The 17,350-nt window shown below is 39.7% G+C and overlaps 1 protein-coding gene across 17 annotated transcripts in view; it reads right to left on the bottom strand.

Moving 5' to 3' along the window:
- The window catches only part of LOC111247738 (nose resistant to fluoxetine protein 6-like), a 29,378-nt gene extending 12,028 nt beyond the window's left edge, over positions 1–17,350 (bottom strand). For 2 of the 17 annotated variants that reach the window (XR_015323889.1, XM_022799032.2), the window contains exons 1-7: positions 16,059–17,345; positions 6,627–6,720; positions 6,486–6,541; positions 1,858–1,991; positions 1,252–1,372; positions 777–864; positions 189–292 (exon numbers count right to left, since the gene is read on the bottom strand). Coding sequence is in view for 14 of the 17 variants with exons in the window: in XM_022799032.2 (XP_022654767.1) it covers positions 189–292; positions 777–864; positions 1,252–1,372; positions 1,858–1,991; positions 6,486–6,541; positions 6,627–6,720; positions 16,059–16,725 (1,264 nt within the window). In the remaining 3 variants the exon portion in view is untranslated. Of the gene's footprint in view, positions 1–188; positions 293–776; positions 865–1,251; positions 1,373–1,857; positions 1,992–6,485; positions 6,545–6,626; positions 6,721–6,874; positions 6,893–16,058 lie in introns of those variants that run through there. The other 15 variants (XR_002672248.2, XM_022799034.2, XM_086983863.1 and 12 more) reach the window with 13 other exon arrangements.

The raw sequence follows: 17,350 nt of genomic DNA on the forward strand, positions 1-17,350 counted from the left end.
TATATATACAAGTAGATTAAAACATCGGTGCCACCGAAAAGAGAATCGGTGCCGAAAAAGAAGGAAGAAAGAAGAAAAACAGACAGGCTCCACCTAGAAAGAGATTAGATCATTATTGGTGAAGCGCTAGCGTTGATAAACAGTTGCCCTTTTGGTACTGCGTTCAAGGGGCCGAGTAAAGACTATACCTGAGATACTTTGGGCGAGGCTGGACTTTTGTCCAGCCTTTCTTAAATAAACATCCAACGCGCTAGCCACGATCACAAAGGACACCAGAAGACTAAATGAGCACCTGTAACACCGATGTTTTCCCAGCGAACATTATATAGGTATCGTAAAATGCATTATTTCTTATATAAGTAAAGCATTTTTACAAACTTTGTTCGGCAAATGTTGCTTCAACATCTGACGATACGTTAAAAAATGTATCTTTACATTAAACATCCACGATTCAATTGATTATACGTTGCCTGATCATTGTTCCTCGTGACCGGGTCGAATGAGTCTTCAAATGCTGCACATCGATCTTCTCATCTTTTGTCTGAGGCTGCCGCCTCCGCGTTGTTTCCAGAGCGTATTTCGAAAAATAGAATTATGACAAAGATCGCGGTAGTGTAAACACTGGCAGAGATATTTTTTATACAATAAAGTAGTGACTTTTCCTTCTTGCTGGTTAGTTTGTAACGGAAAACACGTATGTGATGGCTTAGACTATATTCGAGTTACGGCTGCATACGAATCTGATACAGGACAAAAGTGAATATTGACTTACTTACATTAGAACCTTCTCATACGTTTTTAACTTAGGCTTGTCCTTAACAACACAGCCCCGAAGGCTTCCTGTGAGGCCGAAGTCATTTGCAACTGCAAGAAAAATGAAATCCATCATGAATATTTGAGAGGCTTACATCTTACCTATTTGACAATATATTCCCAACACGAGATAACGTATTCGTTTTCCTCTAGAGTTCCAAATGTAATCGTAGTACCTATATAAAAAGGCTACAAACGCACTCGTTCGACTTTTGGCTTTATCATGCCCATATATAGTGTAAAAAAACAAGCCCACATGAGCTCATCTGTTTTAGAACTCATAGTTAAATTTCCAATGACTTCAGGCGTTTATTATTCAAAATCTCAAACCACGGTGGTGTGCATCGATAGTGACACTTATCTTAAAAATTATTATTTAGGAACTTGTTTAACTTTACATATAGAAATGGTGTAATCTAAAGCGCATCTGTATGCTACCTGAATTGACAAGAAGAGACAGATCATCGGAGGGACAGGTTGAAGGTACACAGACCCCGATACGAAGTCCATGTGACACGTCTTGATTTGATTCCAGGAACACCTGCAAATCCAGCGTCACCTGATTCCACGAAGTTACGGCATAAATTTGTGTTACCAAACTGCTTCCAAATTATACATCATTGTTATTAATTGGTACACATTCGCCTAAGTATACAGATTTACACGGAAGTACACAGACAGTCAATGTGCGTGTGTTGTTTTTCCTTCGAAAATATATATTTAGGAAGTACCACGTATTTCTAAGAAAAGTATACCTTAAATAACAGGTGAGTGTAAACATAGCCATATCAATCGGGTATCACCCATGTTTAATCATTTGTAAGTTTCAGCTGGTGGAATGTTCTGAGGTTAAAGGTTGGTTAATAGCCCATATCTTTCTACAACATTAATCAAATGAAACTAGATATACCTCTTATCATTACAGCCTCTACTATTAGGTACATGTTGAAAAAGTAATCAGCAGTAGAGACTTATACTCTTTCAGTTAACAAGCTGGCCAATCAATTATCGGAGACGACATTGCAAAATTCTATAGGCACTTACTTCATCCGGATCGTCAGGAGCAAACTTTTCCGCAAATCTTTTCATCGAAGCCAGATCAGTCGGTTTCAGAAACAATGAACAATATTGACCACGAAACAACTCCAATCCGCTGACATCCCTGAAAATCATGGAACCTATTCAACTTTAACATCAAAAAGCCGACATAGTCAATAGTATGTCACAAAAATAGAGGAAATTTGAATAATCTTGTCGCAACGACTATTCAGGATGAACACAACGGCTCCTACATTTATTGTTTGTGATTTCTATCTACCTACTATCTACCGACTAAGACGATTTTTGTTAAAAAAAAAAAAGAAGAGTGAGAACGCCTGCGTATGTAGGTGACGAATAATGAAATATCGTATGTTATTCTCATTTATTTAGGCAACGGATGCGACTAAAGATCCCCCTCTTTTTCTATTCCGTTATTTTCACTAGACAAAACGTGGCTCATTCTCTAACTAAATTTCATAAACGTTGTAAAAAAATTAAAAAATCCCCTTAGACTATATTAAATATCTGAAAACAACCCAAATTACGCCTTAGGCTGAATGTATTAGCGGTCGACTAAAATTCTGTAATGTGTAAAATGCTCTAGTAACAGTTTTCCCATACCCTTTTCAAATATAGACTACCCTGTACTTCGTCGTAGTCGATAATGCAACATTTGCTAGGCGCTTTACCAAACGTTTCATATCAACGACATAACCTATTGCTGTTGTCACCATTTTGCTAGCTACCGCTCAACTGGGGTTTCATTTTTCGAGAGACAACTGGACCTTGTTGAACCAGTTCAGTGCGTGCGCTTAGTTTCTTAGCAGGATAACAGATGTAATTCGAACAGATACTAGAATCTATATATGATTTATATAGTGCACAAAGGAATTATCTAGAAAACGAGCAACCCCAATCTAAGCAGTTGTCGCTTCTCCATCTTGTAGGAAAAATAATCTCTCTGCTATATGAAGTATACCTCTTGGTACCTTGTCCATCGGTATCGCCGCTGACTGTAGCGTATCTAGTTGAAATAAAGTCCTTTGACTTACACATTTACCAACCATGAAGCTATCCAATCGAGAAATCGACCCATAATAGTTGTAGAAGTTAAAGTGGGCTCAAAATTAAGCTGCCGCCTCAAAGGTCCGCTGAGATAAATGACGAGGTTCAGCAAATCTTTGCTTCCCTCGAACGAAGTCTAAAAAGATTATAACTAATCCGTACGCCTGGTCCGACATTTCAAAAACCTGCTGTCCTGATAGGTCCTTAAGGCAAATGCAAAACAATAGTTCCAGATTAAGCGAAAAACCTATCATTTATCCTTGGGAAGTAGTGTTCTTATTATAGACAGGACCTGCAAGGACGCTGACACGGCTCAAATATAGAATATAGCATGTGTCCTATATAAAAATTGAATGAATAACTAGATCGAATGAATAAATCAAAAAGAACTAAGCGGATAATACCGTAGTGAGGTCGAATGCATCTTGCAACAAGAACCACTCACCCATAAGCAAAATGATTTGATAGCATATTTATTTTTTTGCGAAAATTCCAATGTCAATTAAGGTCTTATAAGAAATGGTGGTTTAAAAACAAGGATTAGCCGAAATGTGGTTTCTATACCCCTAACTCAGTGCCAGTCCTATACGATCACCTGTATCCTACAATTCCATCAGGAAATGCTCATTGCAAAGTTGTTGGCACGTATTATCTTTGAATATGAAATGGTCAAATTAAGCCAAACATTAATCACACATAATAATGGGTTCCCCTAAATAACTTGTATTGATAACGTACGTTAGAGAATCGCAAGGGACGTTCGATGCCGTAAACTCTGTACGACATTTTTTTATTTTATGGTGCTTTCTAAGATTTTAAGAAAAGAAAACATACAGGGGCAAAATCTGCCAGAGAAACATTTCGAACAATTTAACAATTTGGGAATGGGCGTCTAGCAGTGCGTCCGTTCAAGATGTGCGTATACCTTGCAATAACATACCTGGGTTCCTCTTATTGCTATCTAGATTTTGATGAAATATAGGCTCGTTTAATAGGATATCGAATACGTTCCAGAACGCCCATTTATTATCCTTTTGGCCCATCCAGCAACTACTTACCAGAACAAAATGGTAAAAAAAGGTAATATATTTGGACATTAAAGACTTACGATGATATAGGCAGAGGACGCAGTTGATAGTATTTTTCTTGTTATATTTCGACGGTGCAGACTATTGGGGAAGTGATAGCAGGCATTGAATAATATGGGCATAGGTGGTCTAGTTTTCACTAAAAACCCATGGAAATCCTCACCATACTTCTACATACAAATCTGCCAGAAGTAAGAGCATTAAGTCCAAATGTACACTTGAAGCTTCCTTATAGGTCTACATTGCTTGCATTTCTGGTGTTTAATGCACGGACTTGACTTACCCACAATTCCCATTTAAAAACAGCTGTTGTCGTATTATCGGAAACACGATGCTTCAGAACATACGCACGCTACGCTGTGCGTACGTACGTATAGTGTAGGACAACTCAAATGCTGTAGTTTTTCGTGCAGTAGTTTTTGCAGAAGAAAGTCGACACCCCAATCCCATATTCACCGGCTCTGGTCCCCTGCAACGATTCCTATTCCTCAAGGTAAGGAAATGTCACACGGACAAGCTTTTCGACACGACGGAAGAAATTATAGAAAAATCGCTGAAGAACTGGGAAAAACGGTGGTATAAATAAACAGCTTAAGACGAAAACATGAATTGGTATAATTAAGTTAATATTCATTAATTTTATCGGCTTATTATTTTTAGGAAAAATCTGAGTCTTGCAGAATAATGCTAAAAAAGCGCTACCGAGGCGGATTCTTATGGCGGGTACAGCTGTAAAAACCACACAGCTTTTAACGGCGACGTAGTTCCCTTCGCTCCTGGAAAGCGAACTTGCTGTCGTAACCGCCAACAAACTGTTGGCCTTTTGCAGGCCAACTGCTGTTACTACTTAGTGTCAAAACAGCCTACGAGCGTATTCAATTAATTAGATCAACGAAATCGTGCACCGCATAATTATTAAGTAATTAGCTATTATACTACGTAATTGCGTACATGCGGAAGTTCGGGCAAACTCGTAGCGATCAGTTTCCATCGTTGCAAGCCAGCAATCCGGTAAAATTTATAGCATATCGTTCATCAGGTGCCGAACTTAATATCCACCGGATTGCATTGCCATCAACGATCAGAGGCTGTGACTTGAAGTCGGATGTCGAAGACTTTTAGGTAGTCGCTGGCTATCCTTCGAATATACAAATGATGTCTTCGCCGAGTTAAGCGCATTCTAACTGACGAATTTCTTAAGAGAGTAGCAGGAAGAAAAAACTCTCTTTTTTTTTTTTTTAAAAAAACTGCCAGCAACCAACGATCAGCAAATTAGACAACGAGCTGATTTAGCATGGGACGAGAGCCCAAATGGGCAGAGCACACGATATGTACATGATCAATGCTTGTCTCGCTTTTGTAAAGCAAAATTTATTAGATGCCATTATCAGCAATCATATTTGATCTCTATCTAGTCTCTCTAGTCATTTACCTTCAGCATCGGCGTTAACCGTTCGATCAAACAGCTGGCTCTCAGCACAACACGAATTTAGATCACAATATGTTTCAAAGCTTATGTGCCAAATACGTGATCCACTAAGTTATCATGGCGACAATGTGATACGGTCTAAACAAGTACTATTTACCCGAGGCCTGCCAGCTTATCCTCTGCAAAATCAGTGATCCATTTCGTTAGAGAGACAAATATTCAATTTTCTTTTCGAGGCTCATGTCAATACAGGGTCTGTTTATCGTCACACAGCTTATAGAACATTGAGGAGATCTGGCAGCTGGAAAGAACTGTCATTGACAGCGCAGCAGACCAAACAGGGCCAAAAAAAATACAAGGGATCAATCAAGTCGTCGTGTTAACATTTCAAAACTTGTTAATTTGTCTGTAACCGAAAGTGTACAGTCATCGGATTATCGACGTACGGATAAGTCAAAACATTAAAAGTGTTACTTATTTCACGTATAACACCTCGTTTTTCACTCTAATCCGTAATTCCACAGTCCCTATCAGAATATATAAGGAAACCATTTGCTGTTTGCTACGATCAGAAATGTATCTCTAAAGTTTTCATAGGACTTGTTTAGGGATCCTAATGTTTCACATAGAAGAAAATCTGTTGGAAAAGATATGTTTTAATGGGTGTTACAATGGATGGTAAAACTTCAGTCGTTTTGATTGACTTAAGCTTAAGAGTAGCTATAGTCATTCGCGAACAAAACGGATAATGCCAATGCCAAGGTACAATAACTATAGGTTGCATGTTGTACAGGTACGACCCTTAGTCCTATAGCCAATGAGGATGGTAATGGCAAATAACTAGCTGATACGACTTAAAGGGTTTGTCACTTTTAAGGGTAATACATTGTGCTTTAGACGACAACTTTCCCACGCACTACCTACTAGCTTCAGCCGAAAGATAAGAACTTGAACGTAATCGATAACGAGATTGCTAAATCGTATAAAATAGTTGAAGGTTGTTGCGTATTAGAAAGAATAAAGGCCACTGTGATTTGTTCATTGCTCACTCTGTGCTGTTTTCGTTAGGGTAGTCTCTTCCATTTGTTGTCCGAAGCGGTCAGATCTGTGCCAACGAGAAAAGTTGAAAACGTTAAAACCTAATCAATGATGAGTTAGTACACTTGATAAAGTAACTCATTGTGACCTACCTGGCTATCGTTTTAAGGCATTGGTTAAACTGTCCTAGGTCAGCGATAGTTCCCGATGCCAGACCCGAAGGCGGACGACCCGTTGCGTCTAGCACTGAAAGCATGTGAAATAAACATAGTTTATTTTTGACATGGCACTTAGCTAAACGAATCGAAAATACCTCTCTAATTAATACGCGCAAAATAAGGCTCGAATATTGCAAAACTAAGACAACTACCTACACACACACATATATATGTATATATACTTTTTTTCCTCTACAATTCAGGACCGGAACCGTATTAAGTTGTATTTTAACAATATTCCAGGCACGCACAACGGAAGTCCTGAAAAAGGTAATGTTGAGAGATATTTTGTGATTTGAAAGGCCAAGTCCTGCGTGAAAATTATTTAACTAAATCGACTGCAGTCATGTTCCCGTAGCATATTTATTTTTCAAAAATCAGATTAGACACTCTTTTTAAGTAAAAGAATTACTATGTAAGGTCACTCAAGTTAAATAACGATGGCCTTTTGCATTCAACGCAGTCATCATTGATTCGTGACACATTTAAGTTAAATAGACATTGTTAAAATCACTGAAGCGTCTCATTTTAGACAAGACACACGAATTGTTACACAGCGTTATAAGGCAAGCCGATCAAACGAACGGTTGAAATGAAATCTGGTAATTACACGTTTATATTATAATATCCGTAATCAATTAGCTGTTAAATTCGTCTATTGTTTGATACCGTATTACAAACTCTTTATTTGTTTTTGCAAGGATAAGCGATCACAGTTGGGTAGTGGTCTTGCGCTTCTCGCACGCGTAGGCGGTCCCCGCGACCACTTCCACTTCCGCTTCCGCTTCTCCGTCAACTTTTGTGTAAGCCTTCCTCGCTTCCTTTTGATAGCACCCCTAAAACAATATTCATTGTATGATTTGTGTTTAAGGGGGCAGGTCACTGATTTGATGCACTCAGCAGAGCGAAATATGCCGAAATTACGCACCCCTGTGGGCAGGCAAAGTTCCATGTAGCGTACATATGGGTGTAATTGTTGTACGTCTCACAGGTCATACATTTATGATATAATTAAAGACAATCGAGTAATGGCTCACAATCATAACGCTCAACTGTATTATGCAGTCTGTAACACAACTACCCTTCGTACCGAAATGACCATCAGCGTCATTATTATCTCACTCAAGGTGATATATCTGGATAAGCGGTTCAGATAAAAAGAAAAAACAACTCTTAAACTAAGTCAGCTGTGTTTTGCTTGGTCTTACTGCAGGCCAGTCACTTTATATATGCCATTTTTATGGGTTGCAATCAAATACCTAAATATTGAAATACATAGGAAATTTGTCTTCCTCTTTCTTTCAAACGCTGCGAACAGGAGCCGGTCTAATATATGATAATTAGCTCACGGGACAGTTTTTGACAAGTATTAGCATGAGAACACGAAAGCTACACAATAATAATAATCTGCCATTTTAAAAAGACTGCATACATTGCTATTAACTTACTTAAAAATTCCGAATTCTACAAAATATCTGCAAAGGTTCAAGTTAGCTTAATTGACTTTGAATTTCCACACCGAAATATTCTGCATACGATTGAATTGAAATCTTTGACATATTGTAGTAATGCATCTACCAGCATCCCAACGAACACTAGTGAAAACCTATTTCAGCATTTGCTAAAATGAAAATGGTACTTTTAAATTTGGTTTTAAAATAGCTATTATGTAGAGCTTCCACGCCGGTAAAATTTTAAGTTGTGTGGTTCTTATAAACTAATAGTAAAAACTCGTCGTAGGGTTTCAGAAACGTATTTCTGATGGTCTCGATTCTAAAAATATTTCTTTATTAATACAAGTAATAATCTGATGTTTACGAGATAAACGTCAGATTAATACTATCTGATGGCACTTATCAACCCTCATCTGTAAAGGCTGAGGTAACCAGTCAACAAAAAGTGTTTTCCCTATGAAAAAAAAAAACGCAAAATTTTCTGTGGAAACAAAACTCAAGATGTTCTCATTGTGGCTAGCTATGCTAAGTTATACCGGTGGAGATGATGTCAAATCGCTGGACAGATGATGTTGTTACAAGGGGGGTTACTCGAATCTCCCATAATTTCGAAATAACGGAACCCGACGGCGAACAGGAGATGATACGTCTATTATTGAAGCCTACTCATAGTTTTAGTCTCTTCTGTGACATGCACTTTAACAGTCTATATTTACGCGCGTTTTCTGGCGCACTTATATTTGCTCTTAAAAGATCACTCAAAACGAACATCAGATGGTAACAAATTGATTGCCAATAACTTCGCTAACACAGATGAAATGTTTTAATAGAACGTGTGACAAATATAGATAATTTCTGACTCCCATAAATTGTTTTCTAAATTATGAGTCATTGTGTAGTGATACTATTAATCTAATTAGCCAGTGCCCAAATAAGTACCTATATTTATATGTAAAATAACGTATCGATCAGAAGTCTGCATTTTCACAAAAAACAAATAGATTTCCTTTAAATTACATTCAGCATTTTAGCCATACTTGGAAACGTACTGGCCGTTTCTATATCGAGATGGCGTTAAAGGCGCCTGCCTACCTTAAGTAGGACGGGTCGCAGCGATGTCACTTGACAGGTAAGATTTGACAGTGGAAGATATGGTGCCATTGTTCGAACGCCATTATTCAGACATAGGATAGAATGCCTTGAAAGATTTCTATAAAAAATCATGCCATTTTACAATTTTACCACGATAATGGCACGAACGCTGACTATTTATGATCAAGACGCATTGTCGGTGGTTCTGTTACTTTCGCTATGGAAATTTCTATGTACAAGTTGGTTTTCGTAGTGGTCGACCAAGTACGGAAGAAGTTGATGAAATTGTTGCGGAAGTTGAGCAACACCAACATACGAATAGCCATCATATTGCCAATGAAGTTAGACATCCATTACCAAATACTTTTAAACCATTTGAAAAAAGCGCCTATAAAAAATAGGTTCGATATTTTGGGCGCCACGCGAAAAGACGCACAGGAATTTAGTCTATCGTGTTTCCGTCTGCGAAACTTTACATAAACACAGCGAAATTGAGTTTTTTCCAAAGCGGTTAATCACGGATAGTGAAACATAAATCACCCACAATGTGAATGTACAAGTATAACAAAAAACATTAGAGATAATATGTGGTCTAACCTAGACTGACGCCAGAGGACGTGATGCCCTAAGTTGTTGTTGAGATTAAAAAGAAATCGGGCATTATAAGTAGTTGCCGTCTTACAGAACGATTGGTTCGCGCCTCGACTGTCAACAACTGACAAGCTAACTATAGCTTACTGGAGAAAAAAAATTAGATGTTGTCTTCTACCATGACCGTGCCACGCAACAGTCATCTTTGGCTACCCGGAAAAAATGGAGAAAAGTTAAATGGAGAAACATCCCCCGCATAGCCGAAACCCTGTCTTCTATTTTTGTTTCTGCAGAAATTCATGAATGGCGTTCGTTTGGCTAAAATGGGGTGATACAGATGTCACACGTCAGAACGTTTTGTCTAGAAACCGTAGAAGATCGTACTAATAAATGAGGATATTACCAGAAAAATTGAAGAGAATCATCGGTCGCACATTTGTCGTATCTAAAAATCTAAAAAATATACCTCCAACGTGGGCCAATATATATGTTCACACATCAGAAAATAGCTGGTATATACTGAGGCTTTGGTTTTTTTTTTATACGATGGTTAAAGTGAGCGCCTTTAGATAGGACAACATATATAATGTCTTGCAACAAATTTGCAATTGTTGCTGATGTTCCTGTCAGTGAAACATTTAGAAATCACGTACACGATTAAACTTCTGAATGGGTTAAAAAATAACCTATAACTGCAAAGCCGAAACGGTGTCCTAGAAGAAATCAGCAAATACGAACAATTAACACAACCCGATATATGGGCTGGATTTGGTCCCTGCAACAAATCTCTGCATGGAACAATATAGGTCTCAAGACGATGGGCTTCATATGCATATGATGTTCTCGTGCCATTCGTTTCAAAGGAGTGTGTGGAACGGAAGCAGCCACGTTTTAGCTAGCACGTTTTCCAGTGGGCAAAAAATCAGTGTTGATCAAAATGTAAAGCTAGGGATGACTGCGTAAGCGTTCACTGTCCAAAATCATTGACTCTAGCCGTAGGTAGGTGAGCCACTTACTAAATTATTACTCCTTCGCATGGCCTGGCGTACTTTTGTTGCTAATTAACCTAACGCATGGGAGAATCAGCAAAGATGCGGTATCGAAGTTCAATTGATAGACGGTTTACAATCGGCACCTGCAGAAAGGCTGTTTTCTAAAACTATTGTCACAGCTTTCGGTATAAAATTCCAGATAAATAACTTTGTACAACCGTTGTACAATATGTTGCCATAGCGGGCATTCGTAACGAGAGAACGTGCGGTGGCACAACCAGAGGGCCTTACAATTTAAAGGGTACAGCAAAGAAACACGCTTTCAAGCTTTTCGATTCCAACGATATAAGTCACGCCACAGAAAACCGGTAGGCGATCACGGGCATGTTGCGCACGCAGTATCCCGTATGGTCAGCTAGCTCGTGGTTTTAGCTCTTGTTCCATTGCATCTACTAGCTTTTTTGAGCGCAACGATGCAACGATTGAGCTGAAGCTCGTAGCGATCTCTTATGAAACCCATACGGAGTAAACATTTACTGGCTTTCTACGAATGCAGAACGTCCGGTAAGCCTGAGGCCTTTCGATGAGAGAGCCTCACACCCCATATAAATCAGCATTTTTATATAATCCTACTACAGACTGGAAAATTAATTTCATACAAGATTAATTAGTATTCATGCGGAGTCCTTTGCTCAAAAAAAAGAACCTGGTTTAGCTGATTCGATACAATCTCTATATTATAAAACCGAAAAAGAAACAGCAACTCGCTTTTACAGAAATCAAAGCTCGCTCATAAACTAGGGTCTGCTTTTGTTAGAGCCACGTATTTATTTCTATAGCACTGGTTGCGTCAGTGAAAAAACATGTCGACGTAAGTTAAATGCGGATTAAACGCATACGTTTCCACCGGATCAGAACGGAGCACATATGATGGCAGGTTACATAGCTTATTCCGTGTGCGAAAATGAAGATCAGACACGGGCTGATGCTTGTCGTGATAATGATGATGGTGAGGAACAGGGTAGGACGAAGTCGTGGCTAATAAGTGAGCCAGTTATCACGCCGGTGGGTATCGGCGGGGGGCGAGGGGGCACAAGGATGGTCGACATTGGTGTCGCTAAAAGTCAGTAATCTGTTGCTACTGCCGCTGGTGTGTCCAGCTATTCGATCGAGTCACCCCCAATGTGACGCTGAAGGCCAACCGTGAGGGTCTCTTACCCAAAGCGTTCGCGACGCGGCAAACACTGTCACATGAAACGCTTGGCCGCTTTACGTGGGAAATCAAACGATACCGGCTTGTGTCAAACTACAATGACTCTGCCATGCCGAAGGCGGGTAGCTGTAGTGTGTACGATATCCACCAGAAGGCACTTTCGTCATTCGAATATTCTCAATTGCTTGACTAAACTGTAATGGAAATGGATCCATTAGCACACATCGTTTTATTTGAGCACGAGTTGATTGTCTCATAGATGCGTACTCCTGTGTACTGAAGTTAGCTGGATGTTTACGAATTCTCAACTCAAGGCTCATCCATTATTTGCTTTGATCGTTATATCTCGATAATTTGATTGCTGGTGAACATTATTAGCGTCTACAGATAGAGTGCTTCTAATTTCAATTTTGTAGTTTTTCGTTGGTGCAACACTTTACTTCGACTGTTACCTCTTTGTTATCTGTCAGAAGAAAAAGGCGCATACTGACCAATTTATAGTGCAAAAGCATCCCTCAATACTTAATGACGTAATACAATTTCTGTTCTGCCGAGCTGTTTTTTCGTTAGAAGGTTGTATCTTCCCTTGTGATAGTAGTGGTGGTGGCCTGGGGGTGATTTGCAGAGATGGTCCAAACTTCTAACACGATTTTACAAGCATGTCAGTTGCGCACGGCCACCGTCGGCGCACCATTTTGTAACGGTTATTTCAGCGTTCCCTTTCGACAAGGAAAAGGCCAAATTCTCTAGCATTCATAAAATGGCGTATAGCACAGTGTGTATAGAAAAATGAAAAGTCCTGTTGAAATACAACATTTTGATTACTTCATGAAGCTCTCGTAAATATGTAAAAAGGAAATTTAGATTCCTTCAGTATGTTGAAATCTAGAATATTACATATAAACAAGCAGCAGAAGGACGAGCAGGTAACCCTGTATAACGTTGACGGTTCGACGTACCAGTATGTTAGTCCAAATCTTTGTCCTGCTCCAGGTGGCTGTAGTTCTGGCGCATCTGATTTGACCTCGTAATGCTGCTGTTGCTCGCAAATACGAACCCCAACAAATTCTCTCCAACGAATCTGACAAGTTACCTCTGATCGAATTTGAATCACCGCTCTAACAGACGACGTTTAGTTTGGAGTAACGCCTTATAGCAAATCGGTAAGCTACTAAAGTTTGGAAAAGTCATTTCGGCGCCGAATAAGACATTCGTAGGACAAAACAGCCGTAGTAATATACTATTATGCTGAGCTCGCTACTAGGAACTATAACGTCATTGCGCCCGCAAAGAGCAGTCGATCTTTTCGAATTTACTCAAATTTTACGCCGAACTTTACAGTTCGAAGGGTGTCGATCCGCAAAACGCCGATCACCATTAGCACCTAACAGGGTAACTGGGCTCACTTGAGCCCAGTGGTATCCTTACCAATACGGTCTAACGTTCAGCCAACTCCGATGAAGCACCAGCAAAAAATCGAACCCTTTACATACGAACGTCGTATTACTGATGGCTACCATTTTTTTTTTAATGAAATTAACGTAAATAGATGAACACTTGTGGCAAACAAATCCGTCTTCATGTGAAAACAGACAACCTTCTTTGGAATTTTTTTATTATACCGATCTCAGATATCGTTGAGTTGGCTTGAAACGATTCTTCAGCGGTATTCCGCCGCTGGATAGGAACTCTAACGGATTATTATGTTTCTTATTGAGGATAGGTCTAGTCGTATAACGGAAGATTTCACGCAAAAAACAGAAGTATCACATGAGCTATACGTACACATCGATTATATCAGTTAAAATGAATAACTAAGTTGAAGTCATTATGGCGATGACAAAAATTTCTTTATGATTTAACGTTTACCGATATCTGAAAAAGGATCTGAATTAAAACATTTTGATGCTTTCAGACGTGTTTACAGTTCCTTTGAATAGTATCAACTTTAATACGGTTGGCGTCAACTACAGCTTTAAGTTATAATATTGAATTTGTAAATTATCATTACAATAGTTAACCTTCCTTCAGAAAATTAGCATCTAAAAATAGTCAATAGGTTCGCATAAGCCTAAAGTCGGTAAACGTGCACGAATCCCTCCGACGATGCGGTGGCAACACCTTTGCCGGCCAGCGCTATTCACATGCAGAGTACTGGATTCGGATCATGGCACAGATACATTTATCTCTTGCTGGATGTCATCAGCCGTCTGATCCAAAGATTATGCAATTCTGAGCGTACAACATGCATCATCTAGGTGATGACATAGACACTGACTGGTCCTGGACCTTAAGCACACGAATCGACCAAAATGTATTTCAAAGCACACGTACAGAACAAAGGAACATACAGAGCAAGTGACTCTTGTCCGCAACTCTTGCTAAAGCCAATGAGGTAAATTACAACAAGCATGGCAAGAAAAACAAATTCCAAGTGTTCAATCTGTGAACGTCAGCGAAGGCTGGGCCAACTCTGATGAGGCAGGCGTCTCCGCTAACGTAAAAAAAAAGTCATACATCTTTGCTTCCCATACAAGTACCTCGCTGCTTTTGACTCACAGTAAGCGATATCATTGATTACTATGATGTTACATTAGTCGCGACTGGAATCATTTATGTCCTTCACGTGTATAATAATATATATTTCTCGAAAGTTTGCTACAAAACAGCAGATACGTAGACCAATTAAGTTATGTAGGTAACTACAAATGTCGTTGCAAACCAGAGATATAAACGAGAGTGTACAGAAAATGTCTGTCTCACCTCCTAAACTCGTTTTATAATAGTAATCAATGGTTTGAACGACAGATTATTTGGAGAATATTTATATATAAATCAATGCTCATTTGATCATAAATTAGTGTCAGAGACAACGATATCTATCTTATATAGATGCATGAAAACGTGTCCTTTTCAATTAGATGAAGAATGAGATTTGTCTGAGACGGATTATCTGAGGGCCGCCAAGATCTTAAAACGTAGACCCTGCACTTTTCTATTGCATATTTGCGTCCAGTGGCAAATAGGAACGCTCATTTTCACATATATTTCAAGTATACTTTATTTATTAACAGCAGCCTGTAATGAATCCCTTTAGTCAGTCCACAATCAGAGGTAGCGGTGAGGTTGCGCTCCTTGACTGATAAGCTCTGTTCAATTCAGATTACACAACGCAACGGCCAGTGCCCAAATTTAGCTATAGGCGTGAATATGTATTAAAAAAAAAAACGAACATGTGCACGTCAAGGATTGCAAAATTGGGCATTTTTCTCACACCTGGATCCATAAGCTTGTCATCAATCACCGTAACAAAGTATCGAGGCGAAAATGTTATGTAGAAGTTTAGTCTATTTAAGTTAGTCGCTAATCGACCTATCGGCGGCAGCAGCAAAGCGTTGACTAGGCTACGGCTTGAGAAAATCTTTTCAGGAAAATAGGCAGTGGTACACGGTATTCTTATATATGGCTATATCGACATTAGCCGAACGCCTCTGAGTGAAAAATAAATTATGGGCTATTATAGGATTTGCTTCTGTTTGCAGTCTTCGATCGAGCGACTATTTAATAATTATTATAGTAAATGAAATAAACATTCAGTTTGAGATACGTAAGACGTGACTGCCTATACACCTGTCTTATTTTAAAGCCGCATTAAAACTGGGCAGTGCGTGAATGCTCTCGTAAAAAGTCCACCTTCAACGATATTATTTCCTGTCGTACCAATGAAGTGTGCAGCAATAAGTGTGAAGTCATATTTTTCTTCAGGACAATTACGTCAGGGGCAAATATGCGCTGTACGCAATGATGTAGATCATACCCCTTTCACGATATTTGATTTTAAGAATATTTTAGTAATTTATAATTTACGTGCCACTGTACGAGGTAACGGCTCGAAATGACCCGAAAATAACTGTAGCAATAGAAAACAAATAGCATTATTGTTATTTCTATTATGAAAATCTCTCAACGAGCATAACCGTTATAATCAAAATGACTTAGTTTACGATCACAAGCATAGACTTACTCTTCAGAGCCCACGGTTTCATTGTTCGTAATGCAACAACCCATCGTAGCAACGCCTGCGTGCAATTTTCGTCTATTCGGTCGAGAGCATTTAAGGTTAGTCTACTACCTGTCACCTTTTCCATTAGTAAGTCCATAAGGGAGCCTAATTTAGACTCAAAATCTACTCTTGTTTTATTCTCTGCAGGGTTCCCAATCAGATATCCAGAGCGAGCGTGCGTTATTTCTCTGTTTTCACTGTTGACACCACTTCGACCCTTATCGTGACTGTCACTCACAATCACTTCTCTATTCTGTGCCGAATAGAATCCAGTGTTGAACGTATTCCCTGACACTTCCCATTCACCGCTTTTGCTTTGTCCTGTTGAAGTTTTGTCCAGAACTTTGTCACCTGTACGCGCCTTCGCTTCGTCGCTGTTGTCGCCTGCCACTGGTTCGTTCGCGTTTTGTCCGACATGAGCTTCCCCCACATCTCCAGTGCGCGCGTTATCCTGTGAAGCTTCTGCACCGCACCTAGAGATTGACACTAAGGCCGCGCAAAGGAGCGCAACCAGAAGTGAGCGCTGGCGCATCTTCGCCGGTCGGCCCCTACACATAGAATAGTCCAGCGCTACCGGACGCATGCGGTGTCCCCCTATAGGGTGAACTGCCGCAATTGCTGGCGGCATAACGGTAAACAGCCCTTGCACCTTTTTGCCCCTCTGCTGTGCAGGCTTGTCGTCGGATTGGTCTTCTTAACTGATTGGCTCACAGCATCATTACCATCCGTAAGCAGTAGACACAGCACGGCTGTGCCACGAGGCTACCAACAGTGTTACGGGTCGCCAGAACGCCTGATCGTTGACCGGCTCAGATAGCTACAGCAGACGTATCGCCGCCATGATCTTACGCAACGCGCAGAAGCGCAAGTTATCATCAACACGTACACAAGACGACCGTGGTCATTACTTATACCGACTTTACAAAGGCAGCAGAAGTCCGTCATTGGATAAAGATGAACAAGAAGATACAGAAAGCAGAAAAGTGATTGACAAAAAGGCGCTCATAATAGTGTTTTTATTCCAGATGGCTCAGATGTTGAAATGGCGCTGTGTAACCAACTGTTGGCCGCGTGTCTGATAAGCATACACCATTGTTGTGTTATGACAGGTGAAAAGTTAAAGTTTAAGTTAACAGCAGTAATCGCGGCAAAGAAGGTGCTGGATGCAGAAACTTTGCGTTAAAAAACCTAGTTTACCTTCAGTACCTGTCGCGGCCGCATTAAACTACCAAAAGCAATGATCATGGAAATGT

The sequence above is a fragment of the Varroa destructor genome, unplaced genomic scaffold, assembly GCF_002443255.2.
Source record: "Varroa destructor unplaced genomic scaffold, Vdes_3.0 BEIS01000003.1, whole genome shotgun sequence".
Classification (NCBI taxonomy): Eukaryota; Metazoa; Arthropoda; class Arachnida; order Mesostigmata; family Varroidae; genus Varroa; species Varroa destructor.